This window comes from Heteronotia binoei, chromosome 21, assembly GCF_032191835.1.
Source record: "Heteronotia binoei isolate CCM8104 ecotype False Entrance Well chromosome 21, APGP_CSIRO_Hbin_v1, whole genome shotgun sequence".
Lineage (NCBI taxonomy): Eukaryota > Metazoa > Chordata > Lepidosauria > Squamata > Gekkonidae > Heteronotia > Heteronotia binoei.
This window is the reverse complement of record NC_083243.1, coordinates 183,360,579-183,378,101: the sequence shown is the minus strand read 5'-3', so window position 1 is coordinate 183,378,101 and position 17,523 is coordinate 183,360,579. Positions and strand designations below refer to the sequence as shown.

The 17,523-nt window shown below is 42.0% G+C and overlaps 1 protein-coding gene across 1 annotated transcript in view; it reads left to right on the top strand.

Moving 5' to 3' along the window:
* Positions 1–17,523, top strand: part of CNTNAP5 (contactin associated protein family member 5) — a 705,383-nt gene that overhangs the window by 566,958 nt on the left and 120,902 nt on the right. The window contains exon 14 of the mRNA XM_060261906.1: positions 5,325–5,481. Within this exon, the coding sequence (XP_060117889.1) occupies positions 5,325–5,481 (157 nt within the window). The remainder of the gene's footprint in view (positions 1–5,324; positions 5,482–17,523) is intronic.

Here is a 17,523-nt window from a genome sequence, read left to right as displayed (position 1 = left end):
CATTCTCTGTGTAATAAAACCCTAATGTGTCTGTTAAGAGTGAATTCTCTGTCTTGTAGAACAGGAGGGGGGAGGGAAATAGATTGGCAGTAATGTGCTTATTTGTGCAATTGGTTTCCATCTGCTATTTTGGACTAAATTAATGTGTTACAGGAAATAATGTGAACATTGAATCAAGGAACTACAGTGCTTTATTGTGAGTGGGCTTTTATTCACAGGAACATAGAAATTTGTGTTCTGAAAGGCCATAGTTGGCTAATGCTTTGTGCCACAAGAAGAACTAAGCACCTCAGAGCTTTTAATACAGAAAGGGATATTTGCTTCTTGTGAGACATTTTCTTGCTCTGAAAAGAAGACAAATTTTATCATAGGTGGTTAAGTCACAGCATAGTTGTTAATTTTTTATTTTATTTAAAACATGCATACCCCATCTTTCTAGTAACTCATGGTGGCTTACAAACATGACCAAAAGGACACCAAAATTACAATTAAAATGCATCAGAAAATACAATAAAATAATATAAGTAATATTGATTGCCTCTCAAGCAATTCGTGTCCTACCTGTAACAAAGTTCTGTCATGCAAAAGTTCTTTATAAGAGGACCATCAGATCTGGGGTCTAATGAACTGTTGTTTGAAAACCATACCATCGTAAGATATTTCTATAAATGCCATGACAGCAATTGCAACGCCCAGGAATGGAGAAAGGCAGGTCATGCTATATGATAGAAAAGACCTAAGAAAAGGAATTGCTGCGAGGACTACAGTTGATACATATGTTCCCCTCCCCATGTTTAGCCCCCCCTTCTGCTCCTCCTGCCGCCACCTTTACATCCCCTGCCTCTATATTTTACCATTTTTTGCTGTCTCCCCTTCTCCTTCTCTTTGATAGAAACTGAGGCTTGGAATCCTCAGCAGTGTTGATTGCAAGTTGCCTAACCACCTCCAAAATAGCTACCGGTCTCACGGCATAGTCTTACAGGATCTCATTTGAGCACTTTTTCTTTGAAAATCAGACGTTGTTTATGTGTTTTGTTCCCCCCCCCCTCCCAACCCCACACTATGGTTCAATTCAGAATTACTTGCAATGATGCAGAAATCAGAGATCCTTGAACTGGCTTTGAAGGGGAAATCTCAAGGTCCAGTTTACCAAATGGAACTTTTCTGGCACCTTAAAAGACATTTGGAACTCCAGAAAGTAAGGCCAAAACCTGAGCCTTTAAACTAATTAACTGTTTGATAGCTCTTTTGGGTGGGATACATTGAATAGTCATGCCTTTATGCCCTGTGTAAAGGATAGGTGATACATGCAGTAGCTTTAGCCTTTGTTATTTAAAGGGTATGGAGCTGAAGCAATGGTCCAGAGGAAGCATATTGCAAAGATGAGAGAAGTCTGTAGAATACTTTAAAAATGCAATAATTATATTGCTTCTGAACAGCTTGTTAAGCAAATACACACTAGTAATAGCGTAATTAAATCCTTCCAAAGCATGTGTTAAGGTTCTTTGTTGAACCTATATAAGAGTCTATATAGTGCTCATTCTTCCTCTTATAGCGGTTCAAGTGAGATACTATTTCATTTCTTAGCGGCAGAATCAGATGCTACAACAGATACTTAAAAAGATACATTAGACCATAGAAGTCTATTCTCTATCCCTTGTCAGATTGTTCCCTGCAGTGTATTAGCAAGTTCTCTATTTAGCCTGGTTTTAAATGACTCAAGCTGTGGCAAGTGTACTACTTGGGGGATCTTAATAAATCTTTTGGTTGGTGTAATACCATAAAATAGCTATAGTCAAATTCAGAGAAGATGTTATAACATTGTTCTTTCTTAAAACCCTGGTTGCGGCTGTTTATCATATGATTATGCTCTAGCTTAATGATCCTATCCAAGAGGCAATATTATGCCGCTTGACTTTGATTAATGCCCAGTATTGTTTCCTAGTAGCCGTATGAAGTTGTATTTTAAAGCTAAATATTTTCTTCCCTGGGATTAGCACATTTTTGATTAGACAGAGAACTTCTGTCATGTGCATTTAAGCTGTCAAAAAGCGATTGCTAGATTCTGAATGTACTTGAACGTCTGCAAGCTCTACTAAATGTACAAAGAAGTTCATAGGCAAGGGAGATCTCATAAGCATTTTTGTTTCTTTGACTTTCAAAATCCAACTCCTGTTCAGCATGTCCTATTTATTTAAAAGCTGAGAGGCAGACAAAAGCTTTAAATTCATAATTGGGCAGGTTGAGGGAAATAAACATTTGGGTCCCTAGCAGTGGAATTGTATCCTGAGTACTATCCTTCTAAGCCCGTTGAAGTTAATGGGCATAGATTAGGAAAACACAGTCTCTTTTGGACTTGAAGGTCCTGTTAGCTAGCCAAATTGGCAGGGTGATCTCATCTGTTTAGAATTTAATCCAGCAATTTCCCAGTATTTTTGGTTTAGACCTACCTCTCTTACCAAGTGCCTCCAACTGTATTCGTCATTGTAACACAGATGCTGGTAGAACATAAGACATCTTAGTAATGGACACTGGTATGCTTTTAGAGATGCTACCAAATGATATCTAAAATGAAATTTTGAGGTGACTTTAAGTCAAAGCATCCATACAATTTCTAGGAAAGTTTATGTTGCATGGTCTTAGATATAGGATGGGAAAGCCAAGCAACTTCTCATCGGAAGTACAAAGCATTCCTGAGGCAAAGAATTAAAAGTACAAAAGTACAAAAGAATTAAAAGGTAATATTTCAGTATGTCATAGTTATATCCAAAATGCTTTGCTGCTCTGTTTTCACAATATTTATATCTTCCTTTTGCCCCAGTCTTAGTGGATTTATATATATATATATATTAATTTACAAACCACAAAAAATGCACTACAGAGAAAAGGGATTAGAAAAAGCAAGCTGGTTGCTCCTATCTATCAAACAATCAAACTTCCATTCAAGGATCACTAAAAGTACATCAGAAAAGTTCTGCTTCACAAAGATTCCGAAATCTTTGGTGTCTTCCTCACACCATCAAGGAGATCATTCCACAGAATAGGAAGGATCACTAAGAAAACCTGGGCAGAAATGGTTCTGACTGCCCTAAGCGAAGGAACAATTTACAATACTCTGATTGTCAGAGCTGCTATTCAGGTACATCTGAGTGGAGACAGTGACCAATTTCCCGCTCACCTTATTCCGCTCTCATGTTTGTCTTCTCAGCGTGACTTCCTTCCGATTTCCCACTATTTGCCCCGGGGCTGCAGCAAGGATTAGTGTTTTCACACAGCAAACAGAAACTTTTTTTTAGCGATTTCTGTTTGCTGCACAAAAACACTGATCCTTGCTGCAGCCCTGGGGCAGATAGTGGGAAATTGGAAGAAAGCTGCCCTGAGAAGACCAACATGAGAGCGGCGTAAGGTGAGTGCGAAATTAGTCAGTGTCTCAGATATGAGGGTCCCAGTTGTAAAGGGGTGTGTTTGCAGTGGTGAAAGATAGCATTTTGGTTCCTCTTAGTTGCTGGTGTTTTAATACACCTAAATAAACCAAGATTTTACTTGTAGGTAGTGCCTATCCATTCAGATTTTCAGAGATCAAGATTATACAGCCATTATAACTGCTGCAATGTGTCTGTGATTTACATAAGAGGCCATAAGGGCCCTGCGGGATCTTTCCACCTTCTGCAGGGCCTGTAAGACTGAACTGTTTCGACAGGCCTTTGAGATCTAACCTAATTTGGGAGAGCGCTGCCACTCTACACCATTACAGAGTACCATGATTGCCATTTATATTTATGTTAAATTATATCATAGTGATACAGCACCAAAAATGCAATGGAATGTTTTAATGTTTAAGTGTTTTAAATAATTTTAAATTGTAGTTTTTATTGGTTAAATTGTAAAAATGTATGTTGTTAGCTGCCCTGAGTCTGCTTGCAGAGAGGGCGGGATAGAAATTTAAAGGAATGAATGAATGAATGAATGAATGTCCTGAAAGTATTCAGGTAGCCTGAACAGTTCTTTTCTCCAGCTTAGAAAAGTAACAGTCAGATAACCGCTGGTTTTATTTTATCTCTTTTTATTAATTATGGTTTTAACTGTACTTGTAAATGTTTTAAATTGAATTGTATGAATTATTATGTTGTGAGCCGCCCTGAGACACTCCGGTGAGAAGGGCGGGATATAAGTCCATTAAATAAATAAATAAATAAATAAATAAATAAATAAATAAATAACAGTTCCACTTTTATAGGGTAAAATATTGTCCTCTTTTGTCAATGCATTAGTTTCCTCCTCACAGTCCAAAGCTAAGCCCAAGGACTATGGAATGTTTACATTGATAATTCCAAAAATAGGTGATATAGTGATTGCAGTATTGCCTCATTTGGTTAGAAATTTTAACAACCTGTATGTTCTCTAAACTACTCTAGGGATAAGATAAAGTACATGTCTTTACTAGGTTGCTATCCAAGGATGAATTCTATGTGCCTACGCACATGATGCTTATATATCTTTGCTTTGATATTGGTGCACTTTTTAAATTAAAATTTATTAAACAGGAGGTTTACAAGGTTATGCATGGGATGGAGAAAGTAGAGAAAGAAGTACTTTTCTCCCTTTCTCACAATACAAGAACTCGTGCTCATTGGATGAAATTGCTGAGCAGTCGGGTTAAAACGGATAAAAGGAAGTACTTCTTCACCCAAAGGGTGATTAACATGTGGAATTCACTGCCACAGGAGGTGGTGGCGGCTACAAGCATAGCCAGCTTCAAGAGGGGGTTATATAAAAATATGGAGCAGAGGTCCATCAGTGGCTATTAGGCACAGTGTGTATATATATCATGTGCGTAGGCACATAGAATTCATCCTTGGATAGCAATCTAGTAAAGACATGTACATTATCTTATCCCTAGAGTAGTTTAGAGAACATACAAGTTGTTAAAATTTCTAAACAAATGAGTGTTAGACTGGATGGGCCACCGGCCTGATCCAACATGGCTTCTCTAATGTTGTTATGTTCTTATGAACACCAAAGAAACAGAAACATAACAGATAAGTACATTATAAATGGATTTACCCATTGCATAGTGTCCAGATATTAGTATACTCTTAGCAGGATCTGGACCTACAATATCAGATATAGTTGGATATTCATATTTAAAACATTGAGATCGAAATTCTGACCTTCACATTTCCATTGTTCATTATGCACTGGATGTAGACTGAATTTCCTTTCCAACTGCAACAGCAAGGCCTTCCTTCCTGTACTTTTTATCTTGATGCCTATTTAATTCAGATTTCTTAGGACAGCTGTTTCTCTTTTTTTTCCCCCCACAGATGGAATGCCATTTGTTTGGTGGGTTGGTCGTGCCAGCGAAAAACATCCTTACTGGGGAGGATCTCCTCCTGGAGTCCAGCAATGCGCCTGTGGACTGGAAGAAAGCTGTCTGGATCTGAGATATTTTTGTAACTGTGATGCAGATAAAGAAGAATGGTAACTACAGGAAATTATTCCAGTTTAAATTTTGCATTGGAACACGATTGACTAATGGTAGTGAAAAGCAGCAGCTGAATGACAGAATGTGAAATTAGAAACTTTTTGTATAAATTTAATTGCAGTTAAAAAAAAGGGGGGGGGATAGAGTCAAATTTTGATTTTGTTGGTTTATTTGTTCATTTGGATCCACCAAATTATTTTATTTACTTAATTTATACCCCACCTTCCTTCCCAATGGAGACCCAAAGAGGCTCACATAATTATCCTCTCCATTTTATTTTTACAACAACCCTGTGAAGTAGGCTAGGCTGAGAGTGTGTAATGTATCCTAGGTCACTCAGCAAGCCTCCATGACTCAGTGGGGATTTGAACCCGATCCTTCCAGATTCTAGTATTGCACTCTAACTACTGCATTAGATTGGCTCTCAAAATTTCAGGGCCAGTTGTAAACTTTGCAATCACTTTCTCTAGAAAAATTGTCCAGTTACAACCTGTTCAATCACCTTGCTCAAGAGTGGAACATTTAGGACTGGTCAATAATGGTGGACATCCCCTGGGTCCAAAGTAGGCTTCTTTAGAAGTGGATTCACCATAGCCATTTTTCCAGCAATAGGACTACCACTTCCTCTCTCAAGGAGGCAATAACTGCCTCTTGGCCCCCATCAGCCAGATCTCCCCCCTGCAGATGTAAGTAGCCAGGAAGGCCAAGGGTCATACAAGCAGGTAATAGGCCTGAAACTTCCATTGATCAGATCCTGAGACTGAATTACCTGAAATGTATCCCAGATAGCTGAATAAGTTAGCACCTTGGCGCCATGTGATACTTTCATTACTAATGTAGAGTCCAAGTCAGAACAGATGTGAGAGATTTTATCTGCAGAGCTTCATAGGTTAGTCAGGCTCGTCTGCAGTAGAAGAGCTAGATTCCAGTAGCATTTAGAGAGCAAAAATATTTTTGGAATATAAGCTTTTGAGGATCAAAGGTGTCTGATAAAGGAAGCTTTGACTCTTGAAAGCTTATCCCCCCACAATTTTGTTGGTGTGTAAAGTTATACTGGATTCAAATTTAGCTCTTCTATCTGCAAAGTGTTTAACAAAACAATCACAGTGAGCCACCAAGTAGCCCACTTCTGTTACCCAAAACAGACAGCCACTACTTAATTTGGGGGAATTAGCTTTGAGACAGAGTGAGAGGTGGGTAACCTATGTATAAGGGGATCTGTCCCTATGAGATCTCTCAGAAATAACCAGATAGATGTTTAACTGGTAGGGTTTGTATTAAAAATAAAAACAACAAGGGTACACACACAAACAATAAATGCATACAAAAGCTACCCAGGAAAAGCAGCAAGGAAATGGGAAAACTGTTTAGGGGAAGGGTGACATTTACTGATCCTGAAGAGGTCCATGGAAGCAGTAAGTTAAGGATGGAAACAGTCAGCATTTTTGAGAAGTGAGAGACAGAAGGCCCAAAAGCAAGTTGGGGTGCATGGAGGATCTAAGAACACACGCCAACTGCTGAGGCAGTAGTGTGACATATTTGTAAGGCAAAATGTATCTGAGGCAGGTTGACACACTGCCTGAGGTCAATGTCTTGATTGCTCTATCAGAGGTAGGCAAAGAATTGGAAGAGTTTTGATGGTCTTACAAGCACTGGAAGAGCAGGGTAATTGGAAAGATGAATAGATTTAAGCATTGATTAATTACCACTGAATCAAGGTAATGGGTGAAGGGGAAGATATTGATGGGATTATACTGAGTGAATCAATAGGTCCTGGGTGACACATTATCCTAAATCCTGCATTTCTCCATGGCAATGAAGGGGTAGTAGCCTGCCTGCTGCATTAGCCTTGAAACTAATTTCCCAGGCCAATGCCTGGCTGGCATCCATCTTCATCAATTTTGGCCAAGCAGTACCCTGTACTTAGGTAATTGGGGTGATATTAAGAGGGATGTTTCTGGCTCTTCTAACACTAAACTACCCCTCAGTGAGAGGAAGGATCTGATTGCTAATACCTCTTCCTGCAGACCAGATACCAACAAGCTTCTGACCACCTGGAACAGCTCCATTTGCCTACATGGCATTGATACCTGGTGGCGGGGTGTGTGTGTGTGGAAATTCTTTGTTGCTATCAGCATCGTGAAGTATAATTTAAACTGAGTTTTCCCCCATGTCTTATTAGATTTGCCCTGGCTCTTTCCTCCTCTGTCACCCTAGCCATGTCTTTCTATCACTTACAGCTCCACAGTAAACCAAGGGGATACCTGGGCTCTAACAATTGAAAGCGGGTGCCTGGGAGTGACCATATAAACCATCACAGTTATTTCTTCATTCCAGAGGTCAAACCAGGGTATCAACCAAAACACCAGACATACAGTATCAATGGGAAAAAGAGTTGTCAGAAAGCTGTTTAAATCCACCTGGCTCCGGAGCAGGTCATTTTAATAGATCTCACACACCTGCAGAGTAGGGGTGTGCATTTGAATCTATCCGAGCTAAAACCCTGCCTGAAAAAAAAAAACCTTACCGGTATATTCCAGGTAGATTTCAACATCCAAAATGTATCTGGGTTTTCTTGGGAAAACAAACCCCCTCAAAACACACAAACAAACAAGCTGCAGAAGAAGCCAGCCCGAGGATCTCCTGTGCTGCTGGGAGCAGATTGCTCCCCACAGGCTGGGCTTTGCACTGGCTTCTCTCGCAGCCTGATTTAAACCAGACTTCAGGAGACGTGAGCTCAGCCAGGATATCCTGTGCTCTGTGGAGCAATGTGCCCCAGGCGCATGGCAGCTCCCTGGGGCTTGCTTCTCCTGCAGCCGAATTTAAACCAGATTGCAAGAGAAATGAGCTCGCCCAGGATCAGCTGTGCCATTGAACAGCACAGCTAGTACAGCAGCTCCTGGGGCTGGTCTCTCCTGCAGCCCGATTTAAATCAGACTGCAGGAGTGGTGAGCCCAGCCAGACTCTCCTGTGCCATGCAAAGCAAGGTGTGTGGCACAGCAGCCCAGCCAGGACTGACTGTGCCACTGGGAGCGATGTACTTTGCATGGCACAGAAGCTCCTGGGACTCACTTCTTCTGCAACTTGGTTTAAACTGGACTGCAGGAGAAGCACACTCTATCAAGATTGGCTATGCCTGTGAGGAGCCTATTATTCATCTTTGTGGCTTCTGTGCAGTCCCACATGGGGACTGCAGTTCTGCAGGCCTGCTATGGAGAGAAGCTAGCAAGCTAACTCAGGTTTTAGGCTCCCAGGAGTGCTCTCTCAAAGGTCTCCCACCCAAAAGTCATGTGATTAGGGCAGTGGACCACTTCTCCCTCAGTTGTCTTTTTGCTACCAAAAAGAAGAAACGTTTTCAGCAAGCTAAGATTACTGAGGCCTATTATGACTGAAAAACCCTTTAATATCTATCTATCTATCTATCTATCTATCTATCTATCTATCTATCTATCTATCTATCTATCTGTCTGTCTGTCTGTCTGTCTGTCTGTCTGTCTGTCTGTCTGTCTGTCTAGGGCTTTTTTTGTAGCAGGAACTCCTTTGCATATTAGGCCACACCTCCCTGATGTAGCCAATCCTCCTGGAGCTTATAGTAGGCCCTGTACTAAGAGCCCTGTAAGCTCTCGGAGGATTGGCTACATCAGGTGGGTGTGGCCTGATATGTAAAGAGTTCCTGCTACAAAAAAGCCATCTATCTATCCATCTATCCATCCATCCATCCATCATATATTTCTGTATCTCTGAAGAACCATCTTCATATTTGGATATACAACAATTTTCAAACTTTTCTTTTCCACCCATCCACAAGAGGTGGTAGAAAAGAATGTTTGGATTGTGGTGCCAAAATGGCCCAGAATGACAAGCACTTGGCTGGTTTGCTCTGTCTGGGTGAAGTGACATAAACCCAAAGGTTTCTGTGAAATGTTAATCTCCAACCAAACTTATAGCAAAATATAATTTTACTTAGAATACAAATGAGATAATAATATTGCAATATAAATAATGTTGGACACTACAAGGACTAAAAACCCGCTCCAAAATTCATAAAGCAAATTAATGCAAAGTCCTTCTGGGGTAAAGTCCATGCAGTATCTTCTGAAGGTGACTATTCTTCTAAGGTAGAAATTGAGCTTGATCACTTCCGCAATGAGGCAGCACTCATATTTCCTTGTTTCACTATAGCTTTATTGAGCTTGGCAAGAAATGGCAAGAACACTTATGCCATCTTTTAACCCTGAAAGCACCGTCAGGTGGAGTGGCACAACTCAAAGTGGACCTATACCAAACAGGCTCGGTGCGTGGAAGTCAGCCAAGTAGGTGGCCGCCTGGGGCACCACTTGGCCTAGGGCGCCATGAGGTGCCCCCTCTCCCAGCGCCTGCTGCCTCCCTGCACCTGCCACCACCCACCGCCGCCTCACTATTGCCTGCCACCGCCCACCTCTCTGCCCGCCTCTCCGCACCCACCTCCCTGCACTGCCCCCTCTCGGCTCCTCCCCGTGCTCCCCGCCGCTGGCTACCACCTCCCCTTGCCAGCTTCACTCTCGGGCTGGCTCTCCTGCAGAAAAGGCAGCCCGAGAGCAAAGAGGATGCCCCCCCAGCTCTTTCCCCCGCCCGAGATTCGGGCAGAGGAAAGAGGCAGCTCGGCTTCGCTCTCAGGCTGGCTCTCCTGCAGAAAAGGCAGCCTGAGAGTGAAGAGAACGCCCTGCGCTGGCTGTTTCCCCTGCCCGAGACTCGAGCAGAGGAAAGAGGTGCAGAAAGGCTGGGGAGCTTTTGCATAGAGGGCTCCTTGAGAGGAGCCCTCCCTGCAAACGGCGCTGAGGGGCCCTCCCCCACTGGAGGGGGCAGAGGAGCTCGCTACCCTTCCAGACTTTGCCAGGGTCTCCCGAGGCTCAGGAGTCCTCAGCAAAGTTGGGAGGGTTGACAGTAACATCATTGTGATGTCATCGGCATGCACGCACTTTGTGCGTGCTAAAATGATGGGGGGGGGGCGGATGATCACAGTCCAGCCTAGGGGCGCAGGTAACCCTAGCACCGGGCCTGATACCAAGCTGGCTATACCAAAAGACATCATGGCTGAGTCCTTGACAATAGACCCATTTGTGAGTTCCACTGTGGCCCCTGTTTCTGTGTCTAAACATAGTATCACTGTGACATGGTCTGCCTTTGAGCCTTCCACTTAAAAAGAAAGAAAGAAAGAAAGAAAGAAAGAAAGAAAGAAAGAAAGAAAGAAAGAAAGAAAGAAAGAAAGAAAGAAAGAAAGAAAGAAAGAAAATGAAACATACATGCCATGAGTCCTCCAACTGGGGAACGTTGCTTCAGCATCAACATGTTTCGCTCTAGAGCCTCCTCAATGATTGGTGCCAAACTTCACCCAGTGCAGAGGTTCCTAATACTATCCACTCCGTGTTGGGCATCTCCTTCTGGATCAGACGATGGTGTCATGATAACTGTATGCAGCTCAACTGCCTGCATGGAAAAAGAAACATTACCACAATAGGAAGGGTTCAGTCTATGCCAACTCCTGGATGCCCTATCCCATGATGTTTCTGACCCCTTGGGGTGATGGGGGTCTCTTCCCATTATCCACTCTAGGAATCTCCTTCAATGTCATCTCTATGTCAACTCCATGACTCTGCTTGATGTCAACGTGATGTTGATTCCAATGTTCACGCCTCTGACTCCGAGGTCAACTTCGATACAGGTTCCAATCATGATTTGGAAACTCAAAGGCTTCCTTCACCAGACAAGCGAGTTACTGAACTATTGGCTCCATCCCCAACAGAGGGACATTAGATTGTATGTGGAACAAATCATACAAATGGCTGAGGGGCTTAAAGTCGATTACCTGTCAGTGGAACCCAAGTCAAATTACCCAATTATGGATGTCTTGTTCACTCAGATTCTAGACCAGTTCAACTGCCCTTCATTCAATGGCTGTTGTGTTGAAGGGTGGGGGGGGGGGGAGTGAAACTGAGATATTTAACAGCTCAGCCATTTAAACCAAACAGTTGAGCAGGTCTGCCAGACAGCTGTCAGGTTTAAATGACTGGCAACCATTTAACTGGTTGTTTACTCTTCCCCCTTCAAAGGGGAAGCCAAACTGAGGGGTTTAATGGCTTGCAGCCATTTAAACCTAACAGCTGACAGGGTCCACCAAGCAGCTGTTAAATGGCTGGCAGCCACTTAGTCAGTTTTGCTTCCCCCTACTTTGAAAGGGGGGGGGACAAAACTGAGGTGTTAAATGGCTGCCAGCCAGCCATTTAAACCTAACAGCTGACTGGCAAACCTTGCACCACTCAGCTATTAGATTTAAATGGCTGGTCTCCAACAGTGAAACTGAACTGGCCACAAATCCAGGAAACGTTTGGGGAAGGCACCTTCCCTGAACATTGGTTTGCAAACTCCAAACCGGCTGAAATTCAGGCTGAGATTTATACTTTCTGGACCAGGACATATTCATTTGTCTAGAAGTTCTGGATCTTCATCTCTTGTCACCGTAATTTGACCCAGTTCTTTAGACTCAGTCCTTTTCTAAAAATGGTGGCTCTGTGTGGGTATGTGTCTCACATTTTCCACAGGGACTGAAAACAGAAGTGAATTAATTCTTTTTCTCTAATATCTTCCAATCACACTTAAGCAATTCTTTCGTTCCTTTGTAATGTAATGGTCCAGCCTCTTCCCTGGAAATGAAATTGAAAGAGAAAATAAAAGAGAAAATAGATTACTGATCTGAAGTACAACAGTTAGATTTGGGTCCAATAGCACCTTGGAGACAAACAAGATTTTCAGGGTATAAGTTTTTACCAAAACCTAGCACTTCAGAGTTAATGGCAACAGGTCATTAGAACTTTAGTTTCCAATAGTGCAATAGCAATTAGCATTTTTTAAAAAAATAATTACCGATTAAAACAAACAAACAAAAACCTCTGGTGCTGTGGTGCTTATACCCTGAAAATCTTGTTGGTCTCCAAGGTGCATCTGTAGAATTGTGCTGCTTTCAAAACTCAACTTACATTACTGTTTTTATTTCTCATGGCAACATAGTGAATGTTAACAATTTCCCCCCCCCTATTTTATGCATAATACTGTATCTGCCAGTTTCAAAGACAGGAAAGATCATATGCCTAGAAAAGTCTGGTTTCTGTATTTCTTTATAGCTAAACTGGAAATATTTCTTCATTTCTTTCCCTTTGTTTCTTTATTATTGTGTGCTATTTGAAAAAAAAAATAAAACACTGCAAAAATAATCTTGATGCGATGATGAATACGATTGCATCAAAATTAGTATTTGCACATTTTTCTTAATGCCAAGGGCAGTACTGGGTAGTTTTCCAGATGGACAGCAAAATGCAAGTGAGTGCCAGAGTTTGCATGAGGTGTATGGTCTGTGGCTCCCCTTTACATCTTGCATGGGGTTTCCAGATAGCTGACTGGTCCTGTTGGTACTTACCTAGCAGGGAGGCCTGTGGCTCTGTGCAAGAGTGCACACTTTGAGTGCTGAAGATATCCAGATCAGTCTTTAGCATTTCCAGTTAAAAGAGCATAAGTAGAAGATGTTATGAAGACCTTTCTGTGTCTGAGACCCTGGAGACCTATGCCAATTAGACTAGGAATCAATACTAAGCAATGTAGGCCAATTATCTAATTCTGTCCAGTATTTTCAACAGTAAGGGTCCAACATAGTTAACTCTGATGAACAGGTATATTACTGCATCCTGTCCCTAGAGTCTGGTAGACAGATATATATATATATATATAGTATTGCACTCTGTTTTAGAGAGGACATTAGGCTAAAATCCAGGTAAGAATGTCTTAGGTTATCTCCTAACTTTGCTGATCTTACATTATTATCTACAGCTTCTTGCTCACCCTTACTTTGGTTGAGCCCGAACTTGCTTGGCTACATTGTATGTGGAATAAAACTAATTAATTCCATTGCATTATTAATAATCTTAACCTGCACAGGTATCAAACTTCCAGAATGTGCAATTTATTTTATTGGCCTGTTCCCCACGCTGTTCATTTACATAGCTGCAGACAGCTGCTGATGGCACATTTTCTCCCAAGTATACTGTGTCTATCACAAATTTCATTAAATATCTATGCCTCTGAGTTTTCCTGCCCACTAGAGATTTCATTACTGTAAAAGGGGAAGATTGGGTACCATAAGGGATGAAATTATATTTAATGACACCACTGCCCTACCATCTGTTGTTGGGGGTGAGGGGCAGGGGCTGTGAATAGTTTTACCCAGAGACATGACCATTTATAGCACTGCAGGCTTTTGGAATACAAGAGAATGAGCTTTTCCTGAGTATCTATTTATTACTGTACAGAAGGATGAAAAATGGTTCCAGAAGGCTAACATCCAGTTTCTTACTTGTTGCTTAAAGGTATCTGCTGTATCACATAATGCTATCTGGTTGTTCAGTACAAACACAAACACTCTTTTCAGGACCAATGGCCACATCTAAAATATATCACAAACTGGAGAACTGTGGCAGATTTACACATCCAATTGCATTCCATGTCATTTGCAATGTATTCCATGATTTTTTTTTTGTATATAATAGAGATAGGCATGTGATCCATATTCTGACGACTGAATCTGAAATTATGAAACCCAAATATCAAAGATCCTGAAATATCTCTCAAAAATCATGCAATGAAAACCTCCCTTCCGATTTCAAAACTGATATCCTCTCGTCTTTTATCTTCTTTCTTACCTGTTTTATTATACAGCCTTGAGGCACTACTTCTGCAGTCGTGGGGAATTAAGAGGAAACTTCTCATGTAACACAACAAATATTTTATTTTGTTAGAACAAATTTTGAGTCCAGTGGCACCTTTAAGAGCAAGAAAAGTTAATTCAAGGTATGAGCTTTTGTGTGCAGGCACACTTCTTCAGATACATAGAAGTGTGCCTGTATATGAAAGCTCATACCTTGAATAAACTTTTGAAGGGGATGTTTCCTGAAGCGTTGATTTCTGATCTTGGATCATAATAAACTGACTGACAGAATGAACTTTTGTCGGTCTTAAAGGTGCCGCTAGTCTCAAAATTTGTTTTACAACTTCAGACCAAGATGGCCACACACCTGAATCTGTTTTGTTTTGTTGTGGATTTGCAAATTTATCACTTTGAGTGGGTATTGAAATGACAACAGGGTTTAATGTGCAATTTTATACGTTGTAAATCCAGCACTTGATGTTGGATAAAAAAAAAACATGATGAGCACTGAGGTCAGCAGGGAAAGACCTGTTGACTATCCCAGGGCCGAAGGAAGCAAGACTGCAGAATACCCGCACTCGGGCCTTCTCTGTTGTGGCCCCACACCTGTGGAACCAGCTCCCAGAGGAAGTACGGGCCCTGTGGGACTTTGATCGTTTCCGCAGGGCCTGCAAGACCTTCCTCTTTAGTGAAGCCTTCATCGACTAAACACTGAGAGACTGCTTAAATGAGTTTGTTATCTGTCAGAATAGCACCAAGATGTTAATTTTATTGTTTTACTGTTTTTAGAATTTTAATTAATTTTATCTACTGTTAAAGTATTGTATCATTTGCTATATTGATTAATGTTGTTAGCCGCCCTGAGCCTGCCTTGGCGGGGAGGGCGGGATATAAATAAAAGGTATTATTATTATAGTTAATTAATCCATATTAATTAGCAGATTACATGGGACGCTATTAAGTGTTAAAAGGTAATCTCTAATAGCCTTTCCAAACAAACAGCTTTGGTACAATTAATTCACATGCATTTCTCACTTTTACATAATTCTCTACATACCTTAACTCAAGGTAGCCCTCTGTTGAGGGTGCACTATAGTTCTAGTATTTAGAAAAATATGAGACATAATTCACAACTTCTTGTGTATGCATGTATATACTTCATGGACTAACCATTGATGAATGATGTAGCCAAATGCACAAAGATGCTTTTAAGAAAGAAGAAACTTTAGATACCCATGGTCCACCACTTTTTTTTTTCAGTGCAGCCCTGTGTGGAGTTATTCCCCTATAAACACACTGATTGCAATGGCTTTACACCATGCATAGATTGTATATAGGATTGCACTGTTGATATAGCAGTCATGGACCCCATTACCAGTAGTTTACTACTTTCAGGTGTTTCTTCGCTGAAGTATATGTCATCCCCCTGTCAGTTTCAGAGTCTGCATTGTAGGCATATGAATTATCTACTAAGGAAGGATTATCTACCAGGGATGGGCCTGAACTGAGTGGTTTTTATGCAGTTCATGGGGTTCATGCCAATTTATGGCCAGAGCAGAAAGCCGCCAAAATAGCTGAGCAGTTGAGAACACTCCTCTCTGCTCAGCTGTTTTTGCAGCTTTCTTATGCAGTTTGAAGTTTAACGGTACTGCAGATGAGAGCTGCAAAATGGGGATCAGTCTGTTCAGAATCAGGGCTGGGCACCATTTATACAGGGGAAGCCCCCATTTGTTTCCTGGTGCCCAGGTGCTCACCTCCACCATGGCCGGCCCACTTCATGCTGGGCCCAGCTTTGCCAACACTGGAGGATACCCAACCCATGTGATTCCCAGGCTGCAGCAGCCTCTTTCCCTGCTGGCACCGCTGCCCTAGGCTCCTGAGGTGGGCCCAGCCACTGGACTTTGGCTGTGGCCCACAATCATATCTTTGCTGCCACTGCATAGCTCACCACAGCCATCTCCTTCACCTTGCCACTGACTGCCTCAGCTGGCCACTCCTTCTCCACTGCTGGCTTCTCCTCCTCCACCAGCCTCTTCTCCACCACCATGCTCTTCCCACTGGGAGGTCTGGGTGTTGTGGGGCATCCTCAGGTGACTGTGGAGAGTCAGGAGTGCCCAGACTCTCCTGAATGCTGGCCAACAGACAACAGCTCTCCCTGTTGAAGCAGTACCCAGCCCTGACTCTGAACAGGTTGCTCCCCATTTTCTAGTTTTCTTGTGCAGTCCTTTTAAACTTTGAAAAGACTGCACAAGAAAGCCCGAAACAGCTGAGTGGCTAGGAGTGCTCCTGCTACTTTGCTGTTTTTGCAGCTTTCTGATCCCTTTAAATGAGATCCCTTTAAATGAGGTTTGCTTGGTCCACAAAATGAAAGTTTGTCCGAGAATGAACTAGTTCAGCCATGAACTGAACCACATTTTTGCAGTAGGTGCCAATCCCTACCACCTTCATTTGCATCTGTCTGTCTGTCTGACTGTCCGTCCGTCCGTCCATCCATCCATCCATCCATCCATCCATCCATCCATCCATCCATCCATCCATCCAGAAGGAACCTCAGGAGTCATCAACCATTTGTACAATGCAGGAAATTCAAGGTTACCTCTCCCCCATTCTCCTAGTGATGCCTATTCTATGGTCAGAGGAAGGCAATAAACCTCCAGGATCTCAGGGCCAATTTGACCTGTAGGAAAATTCCTTTCTGACCCCAAAGTAGCACACATATATCCCATTACAACAAGGCTTATCTGTCATTAATGCAGTAGCACGCTATCGCCATTGACGGGGATTTTTTGAATTATGTGCTAGAGTCCTTGAGACATGCTTTGAATGCACAGAAAGATTCTAAACCATGCTGTTTCCAGACTATACGTGGCAATTTGACTACCTTTGAAAATCAGCTTGTCGAGCATGTTAAAACTTTTGGTGTGCGGTTTATGTTGGCTGCAATATTTATGTTTCAGGATGATTCATGATGCTGAGCTAATACCATATGAAGACAAACAGTTTGAAGCTTTCATGTCTTCAAGACCACGCACCCGCTTTAGTAACAACATGCACAATCACTTGGGTCAGAACAAAGAGCAATCTCTTCCTGACAAGTCAATCCAGACCTGTCCAGTTCTTCCCTCTGTTAATGAAGCTCTTAATGATTAGGGTTTGTAGAATCTTTCGGGCTCAAATGCCGTGTTCTACTGGAGAAAGTTTTCCTTCCAGCCGTTTCGTTCTCAGCTGCGGAGAACATCCTCAGTGGCGTTGCAGCCGGAGCAGGCGCTCTGACCTTCTTGGCTCAATGCACAGCAGCCAAGAAGGT